We start from the raw sequence: 12,626 nt of genomic DNA, 5'->3' as shown, positions 1-12,626 counted from the left end.
AAAATCTAACAGTCCCGTTTAAAAATTGGCAAAAGATCTGAATAGACATTTGTGAAAAGAAGTCATACAATGGCAAACAGACATATGAAAGGGTGCTCAGAATCATTGATAATCAGAGAAATTCAAATCAAAACTACAAAGAGATATCATCTCACCACGGTTAAAATGGCTTGTGTCCAAAGTCAGGCAATAACAAATGCTGGCAAGGATGTGAGGAAAAGGGGACCCTTGTTACTGTTGGTAGGAATGTAAATTAGTACAACCACTATCGAAAACAGTTTAGAGGTTCCTCAAAAAACTAAAAATAGAGCTGCCCTATGATTGAGCAGTCCTATTGCTGGGTATACACCCAAAAGAAAGGAAATCAGTATGTCAAAGAGATATCTGTACTCCCATGTTTATTGCAGCAGTGTTCACAATAGCCAAGATTTGAAAGCAACCTAAGTGTCCATCAACAGATGAATGGTTAAAGAAAATATGTTACTTATACACAATCGAGTACTATTTAGCCATAAAAAGAATGAGATCCTGTCATTTGCAACAACCTGGATGGAACTGGATGCCATTAAGTTAAGTGAAATAAGCCTGGCTAGAAAGACAAACATTGCATGTTCTCACTTATTTGTGGGATCTAAAATTAAAACAATTGAACTTATGGACAGAGAGAGTAGAGGATAGTTACTTGAGGTGGGGAAGGGTAGTGGGGTCGGGAGGAGATGGCAGTGGCTAATGGGTACAAAAAAAATAGAAAGAATGAATAAGACCTAGTATTTGACAGCACAACAGGGTGACTATAGTCAATAGTAACTTAATTGTACATTTAAAAATATCTAAAAGTTTAACTGTATTGGTTATAACACAAAAGATAAATGCTTGAGGGGATGGATACCGCATTTTACATGATGTGGTTATTACACATTGCATGCCTGTATCAAAACATCTCATGGACCCCTTAAATATATATACCTACTATGTACTCACAAAAATTAAAATAAAATTTAAAATAAAAATCTAGATTATGCTAGATTAAGGATTAAATTTAATTTTACTAGAGGTCATATTGTTTATGCATTATTTTCTTATCATAAAATTTGAAGTTCATTCTAGGGCTATCTGAAGTGATTACTTATATGTTATACGAAACTTATATACTATACTAAACTTTGATGTACTGTGCAGCAAAAGAGGTAGTGATTTATGTGTGAGCCAGTTATGTTTCTGTCTTCTTCAACAAGGATTAGAAATTTTTTTTTCAGGGCAAAACCCAGAGGCTGATTGTATTGTGATTAAGGACTTAATCATTAATTAAGAACACGTATTTCAGCAAAATACCCCATATATTTCTACAAATAGCAGACAAAAAAATTTTACACCAAAAAAAATCTTCTATAAATATAGTTCCACGAAATGTTTACATGCCTTGTGAGCATTTGACAGGACATGGAAGATGATCATTGTCCTTGTCAAATGTTGTTGTTAGTTTGTTCGAATGGTGGTATTCAGACTATTCTGCAAAGAAACCCAAATGGCATAGATGCTTATTTGTGCTACTGTGTTAAGGTTAATTAAGCACAGAGAAAACCAAGCCAGTTTAATCCCCCTCTCTAGTATCTTATAGCTATTAAAATAATGTCCCTGAACATTTTTATGAAACTTTTATTTATTTATTTTTTATTATTATTATACTTTAGGTTTTAGGGTACATGTGCACAATGTGCAGGTTTGTTACATATGTATCCATGTGCCATGTTGTTTTGCTGCACCCATTAACTCGTCATTTAGCATTAGGTATATCTCCTAATGCTGTCCCTCCCCCCTCCCCCCACCCCACAACAGTCCCCGGAGTGTGATGTTCCCCTTCCTGTGTCCATGAGTTCTCATTGTTCAGTTCCCACCTATGAGTGAGAACATGCGGTGTTTGGTTTTTTGTCCTTGCGATAGTTTACTGAGAATGATGGTTTCCAGCTTCATCCATGTCCCTACAAAGGACATGAACTCATCATTTTTTATGGCTGCATAGTATTCCATGGTGTATATGTGCCACATTTTCTTAATCCAGTCTATCGTTGTTGGACGTTTGGGTTGGTTCCAAGTCTTTGCTATTGTGAATAGTGCCGCAATAAACATACGTGTGCATGTGTCTTTATAGCAGCATGATTTATAGTCCTTTGGGTATATACCCAGTAATGGGATGGCTGGGTCAAATGGTATTTCTAGTTCTAGATCCCTGAGGAATCGCCACACTGACTTCCACAAGGTTGAACTAGTTTACAGTCCCACCAACAGTGTAAAAGTGTTCCTATTTCTCCACATCCTCTCCAGCACCTGTTGTTCCCTGACTTTTTAATGATGGCCATTCTAACTGGTGTGAGATGGTATCTCACTGTGGTTTTGATTTGTATTTCTCTGATGGCCAGTGATGATGAGCATTTCTTCATGTGTTTTTTGGCTGCATAAATGTCTTCTTTTGAGAAGTGTCTGTTCATGTCCTCTGCCCACTTTTTGATGGGGTTGTTTGTTTTTTTCTTGTAAATTTGTTTGAGTTCATTGTAGATTCTGGATATTAGCCCTTTGTCAGATGAGTAGGTTGCAAAAATTTTCTCCCATTCTGTAGGTTGTCTGTTCACTCTGATGGTAGTTTCTTTTGCTGTGCAGAAGCTCTTTAGTTTAATTAGATGCCATTTGTCAATTTTGGCTTTTGTTGCCATTGCTTTTGGTGTTTTAGACATGAAGTCCTTGCCCACGCCTATGTCCTGAATGATATTGCCTAGGTTTTCTTGTAAGATTTTAATGGTTTTAGGTCTAACATTTAAGTCTTTAATCCATCTTGAATTAATTTTTGTATAAGGTGTAAGGAAGGGATCCAGTTTCAGCTTTCTACATATGGCTAGCCAGTTTTCCCAGGACCATTTATTAAATAGGGAATCCTTTCCCCATTTCTTGTTTTTGTCAGGTTTGTCAAAGATCAGATAGTTGTAGATATGCAGCATTATTTCTGATATCCAGGAATTGAACTCAGCTCTGCACAAAGTGGACCTAATAGACATCTACAGAACTCTCCACCCCAAATCAACAGAATATACATATTTTTCAGCACCACACCACACCTATTCCAAAAGTGACCACATAGTTGGAAGTAAAGCTCTCCTCAGCAAATGTAAAAGAACAGAAATTATAACAAACTGTCTCTCAGACCACAGTGCAATCAAACTAGAACTCAGGATTAAGAAACTTACTCAAAACCACTCAACTACATGGAAACTGAACAACCTGCTCCTGAATGACTATTGGGTACATAATGAAATGAAGGCAGAAATAAAGATGTTCTTTGAAACCAACGAGAACAAAGACACAACACACCAGAATCTCTGGGACACATTCAAAACAGTGTGTAGAGGGAAATTTATAGCACTAAATGCCCACAAGAGAAAGCAGGAAAGATCCAAAATTGACACCCTGACATCACAATTAAAAGAACTAGAAAAGCAAGAGCAAACACATTCAAAAGCTAGCAGAAGGCTAGAAATAACTAAAACTTTTATTTTTTTAATGTAACAGCTGTTTAAGTTAAATAGGGTCTATGGAAATAGATTCATTTTATAAAGGAGTTAATTGAGATCTATTGAGAGTTAGTTATTCAAGGTTATATATTATATTAAGTCTGTCATCAAAACCAGAATCTGGAGCTCTTGACTCCTAGTTCAAGAAGTTGCCAACTTAAAGTTTATGCTGAAGTAATCTAGGGGAGATGATTCTGAAAATATAAGAACATTGTTTAAATTGCTGATCTTTTGTTAAGTGCCTATTTTGTGCAAAATATTATGTCATTACTTTTGTTTGATAAAAAGATGAAAAACATCATAACTGCCCTTGAAGCTATATTGTGTAATGGTGATACAAATAGTAGACAGAAAGTATTTAAAACAGTAACATGTTTATATCATAGGAAAGCTAAGAATACTTTTTAGAGCCAATGCAGTAGAGAACACCCTATATACTAATACATAGTGAAGGAGAAGATTTGGAGGAAATAGCCAAAGAGATTCCTCTGCTTATGTAGGAAGAGAATAGCTCTGAGACTGAGGGCTAATACCCCTTAAATAAGATTACTAGGGCAGTCAAGTTGAGCAGAGGTAGTTCTAAAAGCTATTTATAGTTAAGATGTAATGCTAAATAGTGTAATCATAGAGATAGCTGAGTCCTTGGAAACTATCTAGTGCAGGCACTAGTTTTACAGTTAAAACTCAGAGTGATTCTTAGTTAAAACTACAGTTTTTACAGTTAAAACTACAGAGACTCAGAGTGATTCTTAGTTATTTGTTTGAAGTTAGTTATACAGCTGGATACAGCCAGAGCTAGAATTTGGTCCCTTCCAAATGACTGGATATGAAAAAAACTAGGAAACAGATTAATAACAGAATCTGGAAGGTGGCAAATTCTGGAAATGTATTGGAGGTATAGAGTGTAATTTTTGCCGAGATGTGATTTCCGTCAGTCTTTGCAAGAGGGGAAAGAGAAGTGTTAATTTTTGGTTTCTTGGGCAAAGTAAATCAAAATAGAAGGCTGTAGTGATTCACGGAACAGTCTGAAAAGTAGGATGAGCTACCTGATAGCCTTTAGGAAAATGACCTTCCCAGCAACATCTAAGGCATTTTATTAATAACAATAATATGTGTAATAATAATGATATTAACAGTGACAGCTATCATTTATTGAATGTTAGGCATCATGTCAAGTGTCTGTGTATAGTAGTTTATTTAATTATTTTAATCCTGTGACCTAAGTATTTCCATGCCATTTTGTAGATGAAGAAACAAAAACTCTGAAAGGTTAAGTCATTATCTAGTCACACAGGTAGTCAGCTATAGAATCAAATTTTGAATCCTGATCTCTTTGAATTCTAAAAACAGTGTATCTCAAACTTGAGTAATGAGTAGGCCCTTCTTTTAAAGGAAAAATAATCTTTCCGCACCCCATACTGACTTATTTTTATTATAAGATTACTTAACTAGGTATAAACACAAATTTCTTAAGTTTATAGCTCATATTATATAGTTTAAAAATTAAATACAAGCAAAACTTACAAAATCAGTAAAATTCAAATTTATGACATTAATTTAATGTAAAAGATGTTTTTTCCTGAAATGAAGATGCTGATTGCAAGATGAATTTACAGCTAACTACTACTGTATAGGTTCTTTTGAGTTTGGCATGCCCATACTGCCAGTGCTTTGTGATAACTTAGTTCTCCCACCACTTTTCTCTATTTGAACTTCTTCAAAATATCCCTTCAGGCAATACTGTCTAGTATCATTTGACCTTCACTTGGTGTAATCAGTTATTTATTGTTAATCTTGCCTCTGTTTTCATTAGTTGTGTCTGCCACTTGATACTAATTTAACAGTTTGGGGCTCTGAATTGTCATAGCATTCTGTATTTAATTATAAGGTGATGGTCAGCCATGTGATCTATATTATGTTTATGTTAATTGTTTTTTAGGTTATCATCTAGAGGGAACTACAAAATTAAAAAAAAAATTCACAGACTCGGCCAATCTTAACCAGGCGTTTGTTGTTTTGACCTAAAGAAAAATTGTACCGTACTTTCTCTCGAAACTCTGTACCCTAGTAATACCTGGTTTCTGTAGGGTAGTAGTGGAGATCCAGAAAATTTGCCATCTCCATCCACTTCAGTTCAGGCCTCTACCATTTTGCATCTGAATTTCTGCCACAGCCCTCAGTTTTATTCCCACCAAACTGCTTTCCACAGTGTGAGTTTTTAAGAATATAAACTTCTAGGACTCAGCCTAAGAATCACCTCTTTCTGGACACTTTTCTCCATTGCTTCTCCTATGTCTAGCTTCCCCTTCCATCTGTCATACTTCACCATTTTCTCTCCTAGATTGAATTAGTTAGCTTTTCTTCCTGTTTCTTCTTTATAACTCTATAACACCCTGTGCACACCTCTGTTATAATGCTTAGCATATTGTATTGTGATCCTTATTTTTTCAGTCTTCGAAGTAGAATATTAACAACGTCTTCTTCCTCCTCCTCCTCCTCCTCTTCTTTTCTTCTTCTTTCTTCTCCTCCCCCTTGTTCTCCTTCTCCTCCTCCTTAGCATGTTGTATCGTAATGCTTAATTTTTCAGTCTCCCAAGTAGACTATTAACAACCTCCTCCTCCTCCGCCTCCTCCTCCTCATCTTCCTCTTCTCCTCCTCCTCCTCCCGTTTCTCCTTTCCTTTCCTTTCTGTTTTCCTTTTCCTTTTCCTTTTCCTTTTTCCTCTCTTTCTTTCTTTCATTCTTTCTTCTTCTTCCTCTTTTTCCTCTCCATCATCTTCTTCGTTGTCATCTTCTTTGTCATCTTCTTTTTTCTTCTTCCTCCTCCTTTTTCTTTTTCTTTCTTCATGTCTTCTTCTCCTCCTCCTCCTTTCTTCTTCTTGTTTCTTCTTTCTTCTTTTTTCTTCCTTTTTTTTTGTGATGGGGTCTCACTGTATTGCCCAGGCTGGTCTTGGACTTCTGGGCTTAAGTGATCCCTCTGCCTCAGCCTCCCAAGTAGTTGGGATTACAGGCCCATGCCACCATGCCTGGCTATTGGACTGTTAATTTGAAAGTAAAGCCTACCTCGTGCATCTGTATAACTAGCACATTATCTGAATGGGAAGAAAGTTCCACTGATAGAGTTATGATCCTGAATCACTGATTAGTCAGTTGCGATTTTTATTTTATTTAATTTTTTGTTTTGAGGTGAAGTCTTGCTCTGTCACCCAGGCTGGAAGGCAGTGGTGTGATCTCGGCTCACTGCAACCTCTGTCTCCCAGGTTCAAGTGATTCTTCTGCCTCAGCCTCCCAAGTAGCTGGGATTACAGGCACGAGCCACTATGCCTGGCTAATTTTTGTATTTTTAGTAGAGACAGGGTTTCACCATGTTAGCCAGGCTGGTCTCGAACTCCTGACCCCAAACGGTCTGCCCACCTCGGCCTCCCAAAATGCTGGGATTATAGGCATGAGCCACCATGCCCAGCCCAGTTGTGATTTTAGAAGTGAGGATTCAAAGGTAGGCCAAAACAAAGTCGACATTTTCTTTTCTTTCTCATTGATGTGTGTAAAATATATATGAATGACCTAAATAGTTAATGTAATAGAGTATTTGTGTATGTAAGCAACATAATGTTGGAAGTAATTTCTCCATAGAGAATTAAAAGATAATAGTATTTTGTTTATCTTTGGCTAGGTGCTGTGATTGTCTCCACGCCCCAGGACGTCGCATTGATGGATGCACACAAGGGTGCTGAGATGTTTCGCAGAGTCCACGTGCCCGTAAGCATTTACAGCTTCACTGTGAAGAATATAAAACTCCTCTAACTGAAGAAGCAAGTCATTGAAAAATACGGTTGAAGTTTTAATTTAGTCCTGTGCAGAAGTCTTTATGAAAGTCCTAGTTTATCATTATGGTTACTTTAAAAACACACTTATAGGTACAAACATGTCTATACATGATATTAATCCAGAAGAATTGTAAAACACCCTTTAGGTAAGAGTTTTCTATAGAAGTACTACTTCTCTCGTGCTTGCAGCTATCACTGACAAAAAAAATTACAAGAGTGTTTTAGGAAATCATTTAGATAGATAGACTTGAATAGATCACTTATGGGGAAACAGGTGAAAAAAAAGATTACTTTTTTCCTTCTGCCTCCTACAGTTCAACTCATTTATAGCTCACCTTCTTCTAGGAGGCACTTCAGGATTTTCTGCCTAATTTGGTGGAATGAAAGTTAAAAATAAGATAAAAATAGACAAAATAATTAAAATTAGATGGGGTCAGAAGTGAAGTCAGTAAACAAATTGCATGCTATTAAGAAATTTAAATACATGCTAGGGGTGTACCATGACTTTTCTAGCATCCAAAGGAAAAGAAAAATAGTACCATTATAAAACTGTGCATTTCTACAAAGTTAAAAAAACAAAACAAAACTGGATGCTCAAAAGAGACAGAGCTGAGACCAGAGAGAAATATCTTCCCTAGGTTCTTAGAAAGAAGAACCTGTGTATATAATGAACACACTCTCATCACCTTCTTTACGGTAAATACAGGGTTCTTCCTTCTAGTGTGCCTCAACAAAAGCAGGTGGAATTGTGCTGGAGTACAATTTAAAGCAAACATTTCGGTACAGTGCCAACATGATGCCTCTCTGTGGCTGGCTAGCTAGTGGCCTTGCTTAATTCAAAGACAGATTTTAGAGCATATACATCAGAGCTTTTTAACTTCAGTCTGTAGATTAGCTTCAGGAGTCTCATGATTTTTCTCTCCCTCACCTCCCTCAGCCCTAAATTGTATGCCTACATGTATTTGTTTTGGTATGGAACAAATTATAACGTTTATCATATTCTTCAGTTAGACCATGACACAGGATAAGATCCAGTAATGTATTTGAATGAATGGACTTGAAGGGAAGCTTTCATAAATGTTTATCTCTCAGAGGGCTTCTGAAAAGTATAAAATAGTGTAGTAGAATGGTTGAGGTGAATTTCCTCAAGTACCTCTTCTCCCTTGCCAGTTAGCACAGTGCTGTGGGCATTGGCAAGCTGAGGAACTCTGGGTTGGATTGACATGTTCTCGTGAAAATCGAGAAGGCTGATAAGGAAGGTGCCTGTATGCCCACCTTCCAGGTGGTCCAAGGGTTTTTCACTAGCGGGTTTATAATTGTAATCAGCAAGTAGTTTAAGGCCAGTGTTCTATGTCGTGAACTTTAGGTTGGAAAATTTTTAAAACAATGATAACCGAATGCCTGCCTCACACAGAAAACTCTCTCTAAAGCACCTAATTTGAGCAGTGTTACTTTGTATTATGCCCTCTAAGACAAACTAGACACAAGTAATTCCTACTCAGATAACTAAATAAGGTTACTTATTATATGGGATTTTAAAATATAAATCAGTAAAAAGTTAGAAGGTTATCTACCAAAAATTACGACATTGACTTAAGTAATCTATAATCCTTCTTTCTGGCAGAAATTAGATAACAGTGCCAATTGTCTGTTAAGATCACTCCAAAGTCAGGATAATAGCCATTCCATTTGCACATAATTGAATGCTTAACTTCTCATTCTGTAAGATGAGAGTTGAGGGTGTCTAGCTCACTCAAAAACATAAATTAAAACTTTGAAGAAAAAGTTTTAAACAGAGTAGGAGCAAGACCTTTTTAAAATTTTACCACCTATAAATTATCATTTTGTATATCAAAATACCATTTCAACTGACACTGTCATTTAAGGTGACTGGCTATGGAGAAAGTCCTACATGGACTTTGCTAGTTAGGACTCTAATGACCATAGTTGCCAAATTCAGCGTATGTTATTTTTCAGTCCCTATGTAAACCTGTATACCTGTAAACCTGGATACTTAATCTCATATTGTTCTGACAGATTTTTTCCTAGATTCTAAGGCAGAGGGTTGGACAGATAATCCTTATGGAACATAACAGAGAGGAAACAGGATGGTCACGAAGTCCAGGTTAGGCTTTTGCTAGGTGGATGCCACTGAAGGATAAACGTTGAGGATATTAGCAAGGAAGTATTATGAGGAAGTGTTCCGAATGAAGGCTGATGGACTGCATAAAGCTCATAGGACTACTTCAGGGATCAGTTAGAAGGTGAAAGAGCTGTTTGGGATCAGAAAGTTGATGTTAGAGAATAAGTTTGCCAAGTTAGAGCAGTTCTGGATCATGGCAAGGTCCAGGATGTTGTCTTGGGTTTGTAGGACTTAGTGGGAGTAGAAATGAAAGTCATTGGAACTGTGTAATTCTTCCAAGTTGAAATTTATAGTTCTTTCCTCTGGCCTTTTGGACATCTTCCTGTATCTTTATTACAGCTCTCTTTTTTTTTTCCACCCTACATTTAAATTATTTGCCTTCTAAATTACAAACATTTTTTAAAAGAGATATAAGGTCTTAATCATCTCTTAAACCTGCAGAACAAGATAGGTATTCAGTAATGTTTGCAAGTGAATGAGTAAGAACTTTCCAGCAATAAGCTCTGTGAACAATTGGGCAATCATGATTAGCTACATTGTAAAGAAGGTCTGGGCTATGAGTGGGAAGTGGATTTGATGACCTCCGAGATCCCTCTGGGCCTTAAGAGCCCCAGAGCCAAAGTAACAGTAAAGCATTTGAAATTAGTAAGTGTTTTATAAATACAAAAAAAGATGTTATGCTTTGTTTATACTACTTTATTCCATTTCTTCCCCTTGGTTTTTAGTGCTGCTCTCTGTTTTTCCTCCATTTGACGTGCATTAGTTACCATGGAAACAATGATGTCATTGGAATTCATAGGTATGGATAGAGTTTAGTAATGTCTGCAAGAACATATTGAAGTTAATTTAAATGATTTCTTAAAACTCAAGGCTTAGATAGGGGAAGTAGGAGAAGAGATGAGCTATTAAATTCTCTGTTCTCTGCCTGAAATGATAGCAACTATGCCAAACCCTTAATTATCTCAGTATTTGTAGGTAGACTGTTTTTTTAAACAAAATAAAAATTTTCAGTCTTATACATTTTTAATAATGAGTAATTTATGCGTTGTGTCATTCTCATTTTTCTTGCCTTCTTATATGTGGGAGTACCAGGCACCCTGATTTGGAGCCCTTCTCCTACCATTTGAACTTCTGGTGTCGAAGGGATTTCACTATATACCCCTTCCTTCTTTGATAATCTCATTCCCTGCTACTGAAAAGTAAATTAAAGTATATTTATTCTCTTACTCCTTCGGCACATAAGGGATCACTTAGTTATTTTTAATTCAACAAATGTGATTAATTTATTTTTCCACAAATCTATATTTACTGATATTTAGTGTCTTCTATAAGCAAAGTGCTGTAATAAACTTCCGTTAGTGGTTTAGAAAAAAATAAAGAGGATGAAGCCTCTTTCTTCAAGTACTTTATCATCCTGTAGACTAACTCTATTTTGATGCAAAGGCCTTAAATTCTGAGATGCAGGAAAACACTTTTTCTTTCAGGCTATCAGGGATGACTTTATGGAAAAGCCATGATTATTTTTTCCATGCCCCTGTAATTTTACACATCCTGGTCCTTTGCCTGATAAGCCACGGCCAATTTAGGGAACGTATGTATTCATTTTTAACATCTCTGCTCAGACATTATTTCCTGTAGAGAAAGCTTCTCCCAGTATGCCAGGACAAGTTAATACTCCTGTCTCAGATCTACTTACACATATATTTAGTTTGGTTCTTATTCCACTACAGGTTTACCTGTCAGTCTTCACAGAAGAATGCAAGTTTTGGATAGCAAGCAAACATGTTTTAAACATTCTTAAATGCATAGTTACCTGGCATATAGCAGGCAGGATACTTTGATCTGGGATGTAATGCCATCCACATCTGCTGTACCCTTTACCCCAGCTCATAGGCTACTCTGCCTTGCTTTCTCTGTGCCACAGCCAAACTGGTCTTCTTTCACTTCTTTGAAGTTTCCTCACACCATTTTTCTCCTCAGGACCCTTACCATGCTTTTTCCCTACTGGAGAACATTTTAACCTCACTTTTCACCTGTTAACTCCTTTTTATACTTTGGTACTTAGATTAAACAAAAGGCTTTTCTCAAGGAGAGGTGCCCTAATCCTTTTTTTTTTTTTTTTTGAGACAGAGTCTCACTCTGTCACCCAGGCTGAAGTGCAATGGTGTGATCTCAGCTCACTGCAACCCCTGCCTCCTGGGTTCAAGCAATTCTCCTGCCTCAGCCTCCCCAGTAGCTGGGATTACAGGCACCCGCCACCATGCCCAGCTTATTTTTGTATTTTAGTAGAGATGGGGTTTCACCATGTTGGCCAGGCTGGTCTCAAACTCCTGACCTCAAGCAATCCACCCGCCTTGGTCTCGCAAAGTGCTGGGATTACAGACATGAGCCACCATGCCCAGCCTGCCCTAACCCTTTTATGAGCTTTTTTTATTTTATGATCCAATTACACTCAATTACTCCTTTTGTAACTGTTTTCACATTTGTCAGTACTTTCACATTTGCATACTATACTATACTATACTATACTATACTATACTATACTATACTATACTATACTCACAGTATAAGCTCTATGACCACCTGTCTCTCGCTGTGCCTGGAAGATGTAGTTTCTCACTAAATATATACTGAGTGAATGAGTGGAGTAGGATTTTCATAGGCATATCTAGGGACTAGGGAGGGACAGAATTCAGTCTTGAAAGAATCAGGAATACACAAGTTGTGTTCAGGATTGTTCAGTTTGTCTATAGTTGAGGTAGTTATGCATTGGTTTATTGCCAGGTTTGGTAGAGCCCTAAACAGTAGGCTAAGAAATTTGTACTTTCTTCTTAAGATTATAAGAGGAGTTCATAAAGAATGCTGGATGGGAAGTAGACATCATTAGGATAGAGCTTTACAAAGTTTTAATCTGGTAGAGATGAATAAAAAGAATAGGAGCTAGGAAACATAGAGGAAGTAAGGGAACATTTGTAATGATCACAGTTATTCATGCTGCAGATTGTGACCCACGAACAGGTCGTGAAATTGATACAGTAAGAGATGTAACCAAAAATGCTTAAACCATGTCAGAGTAAATTGCTCTTAGGAAGACAGTC

General features: G+C 36.9%; 1 protein-coding gene across 6 annotated transcripts in view; it reads left to right on the top strand.

Annotated features, from left to right (window-relative positions):
• NUBPL (NUBP iron-sulfur cluster assembly factor, mitochondrial) overlaps positions 1-12,626 on the top strand; it is a 352,593-nt gene that overhangs the window by 222,549 nt on the left and 117,418 nt on the right. For all 6 annotated transcript variants that reach the window (XM_063645949.1, XM_063645948.1, XM_055291598.2 and 3 more), the window contains exon 8: positions 7,232-7,317. In XM_063645949.1, the coding sequence (XP_063502019.1) occupies positions 7,232-7,317 (86 nt within the window). The remainder of the gene's footprint in view (positions 1-7,231; positions 7,318-12,626) is intronic.

Source organism: Symphalangus syndactylus, chromosome 9 (assembly GCF_028878055.3).
Source record: "Symphalangus syndactylus isolate Jambi chromosome 9, NHGRI_mSymSyn1-v2.1_pri, whole genome shotgun sequence".
Taxonomy (NCBI): Eukaryota; Metazoa; Chordata; class Mammalia; order Primates; family Hylobatidae; genus Symphalangus; species Symphalangus syndactylus.
The sequence above is the reverse complement of the archived record's forward strand: the minus strand, read 5'-3'. Positions and strand labels throughout refer to the sequence as shown.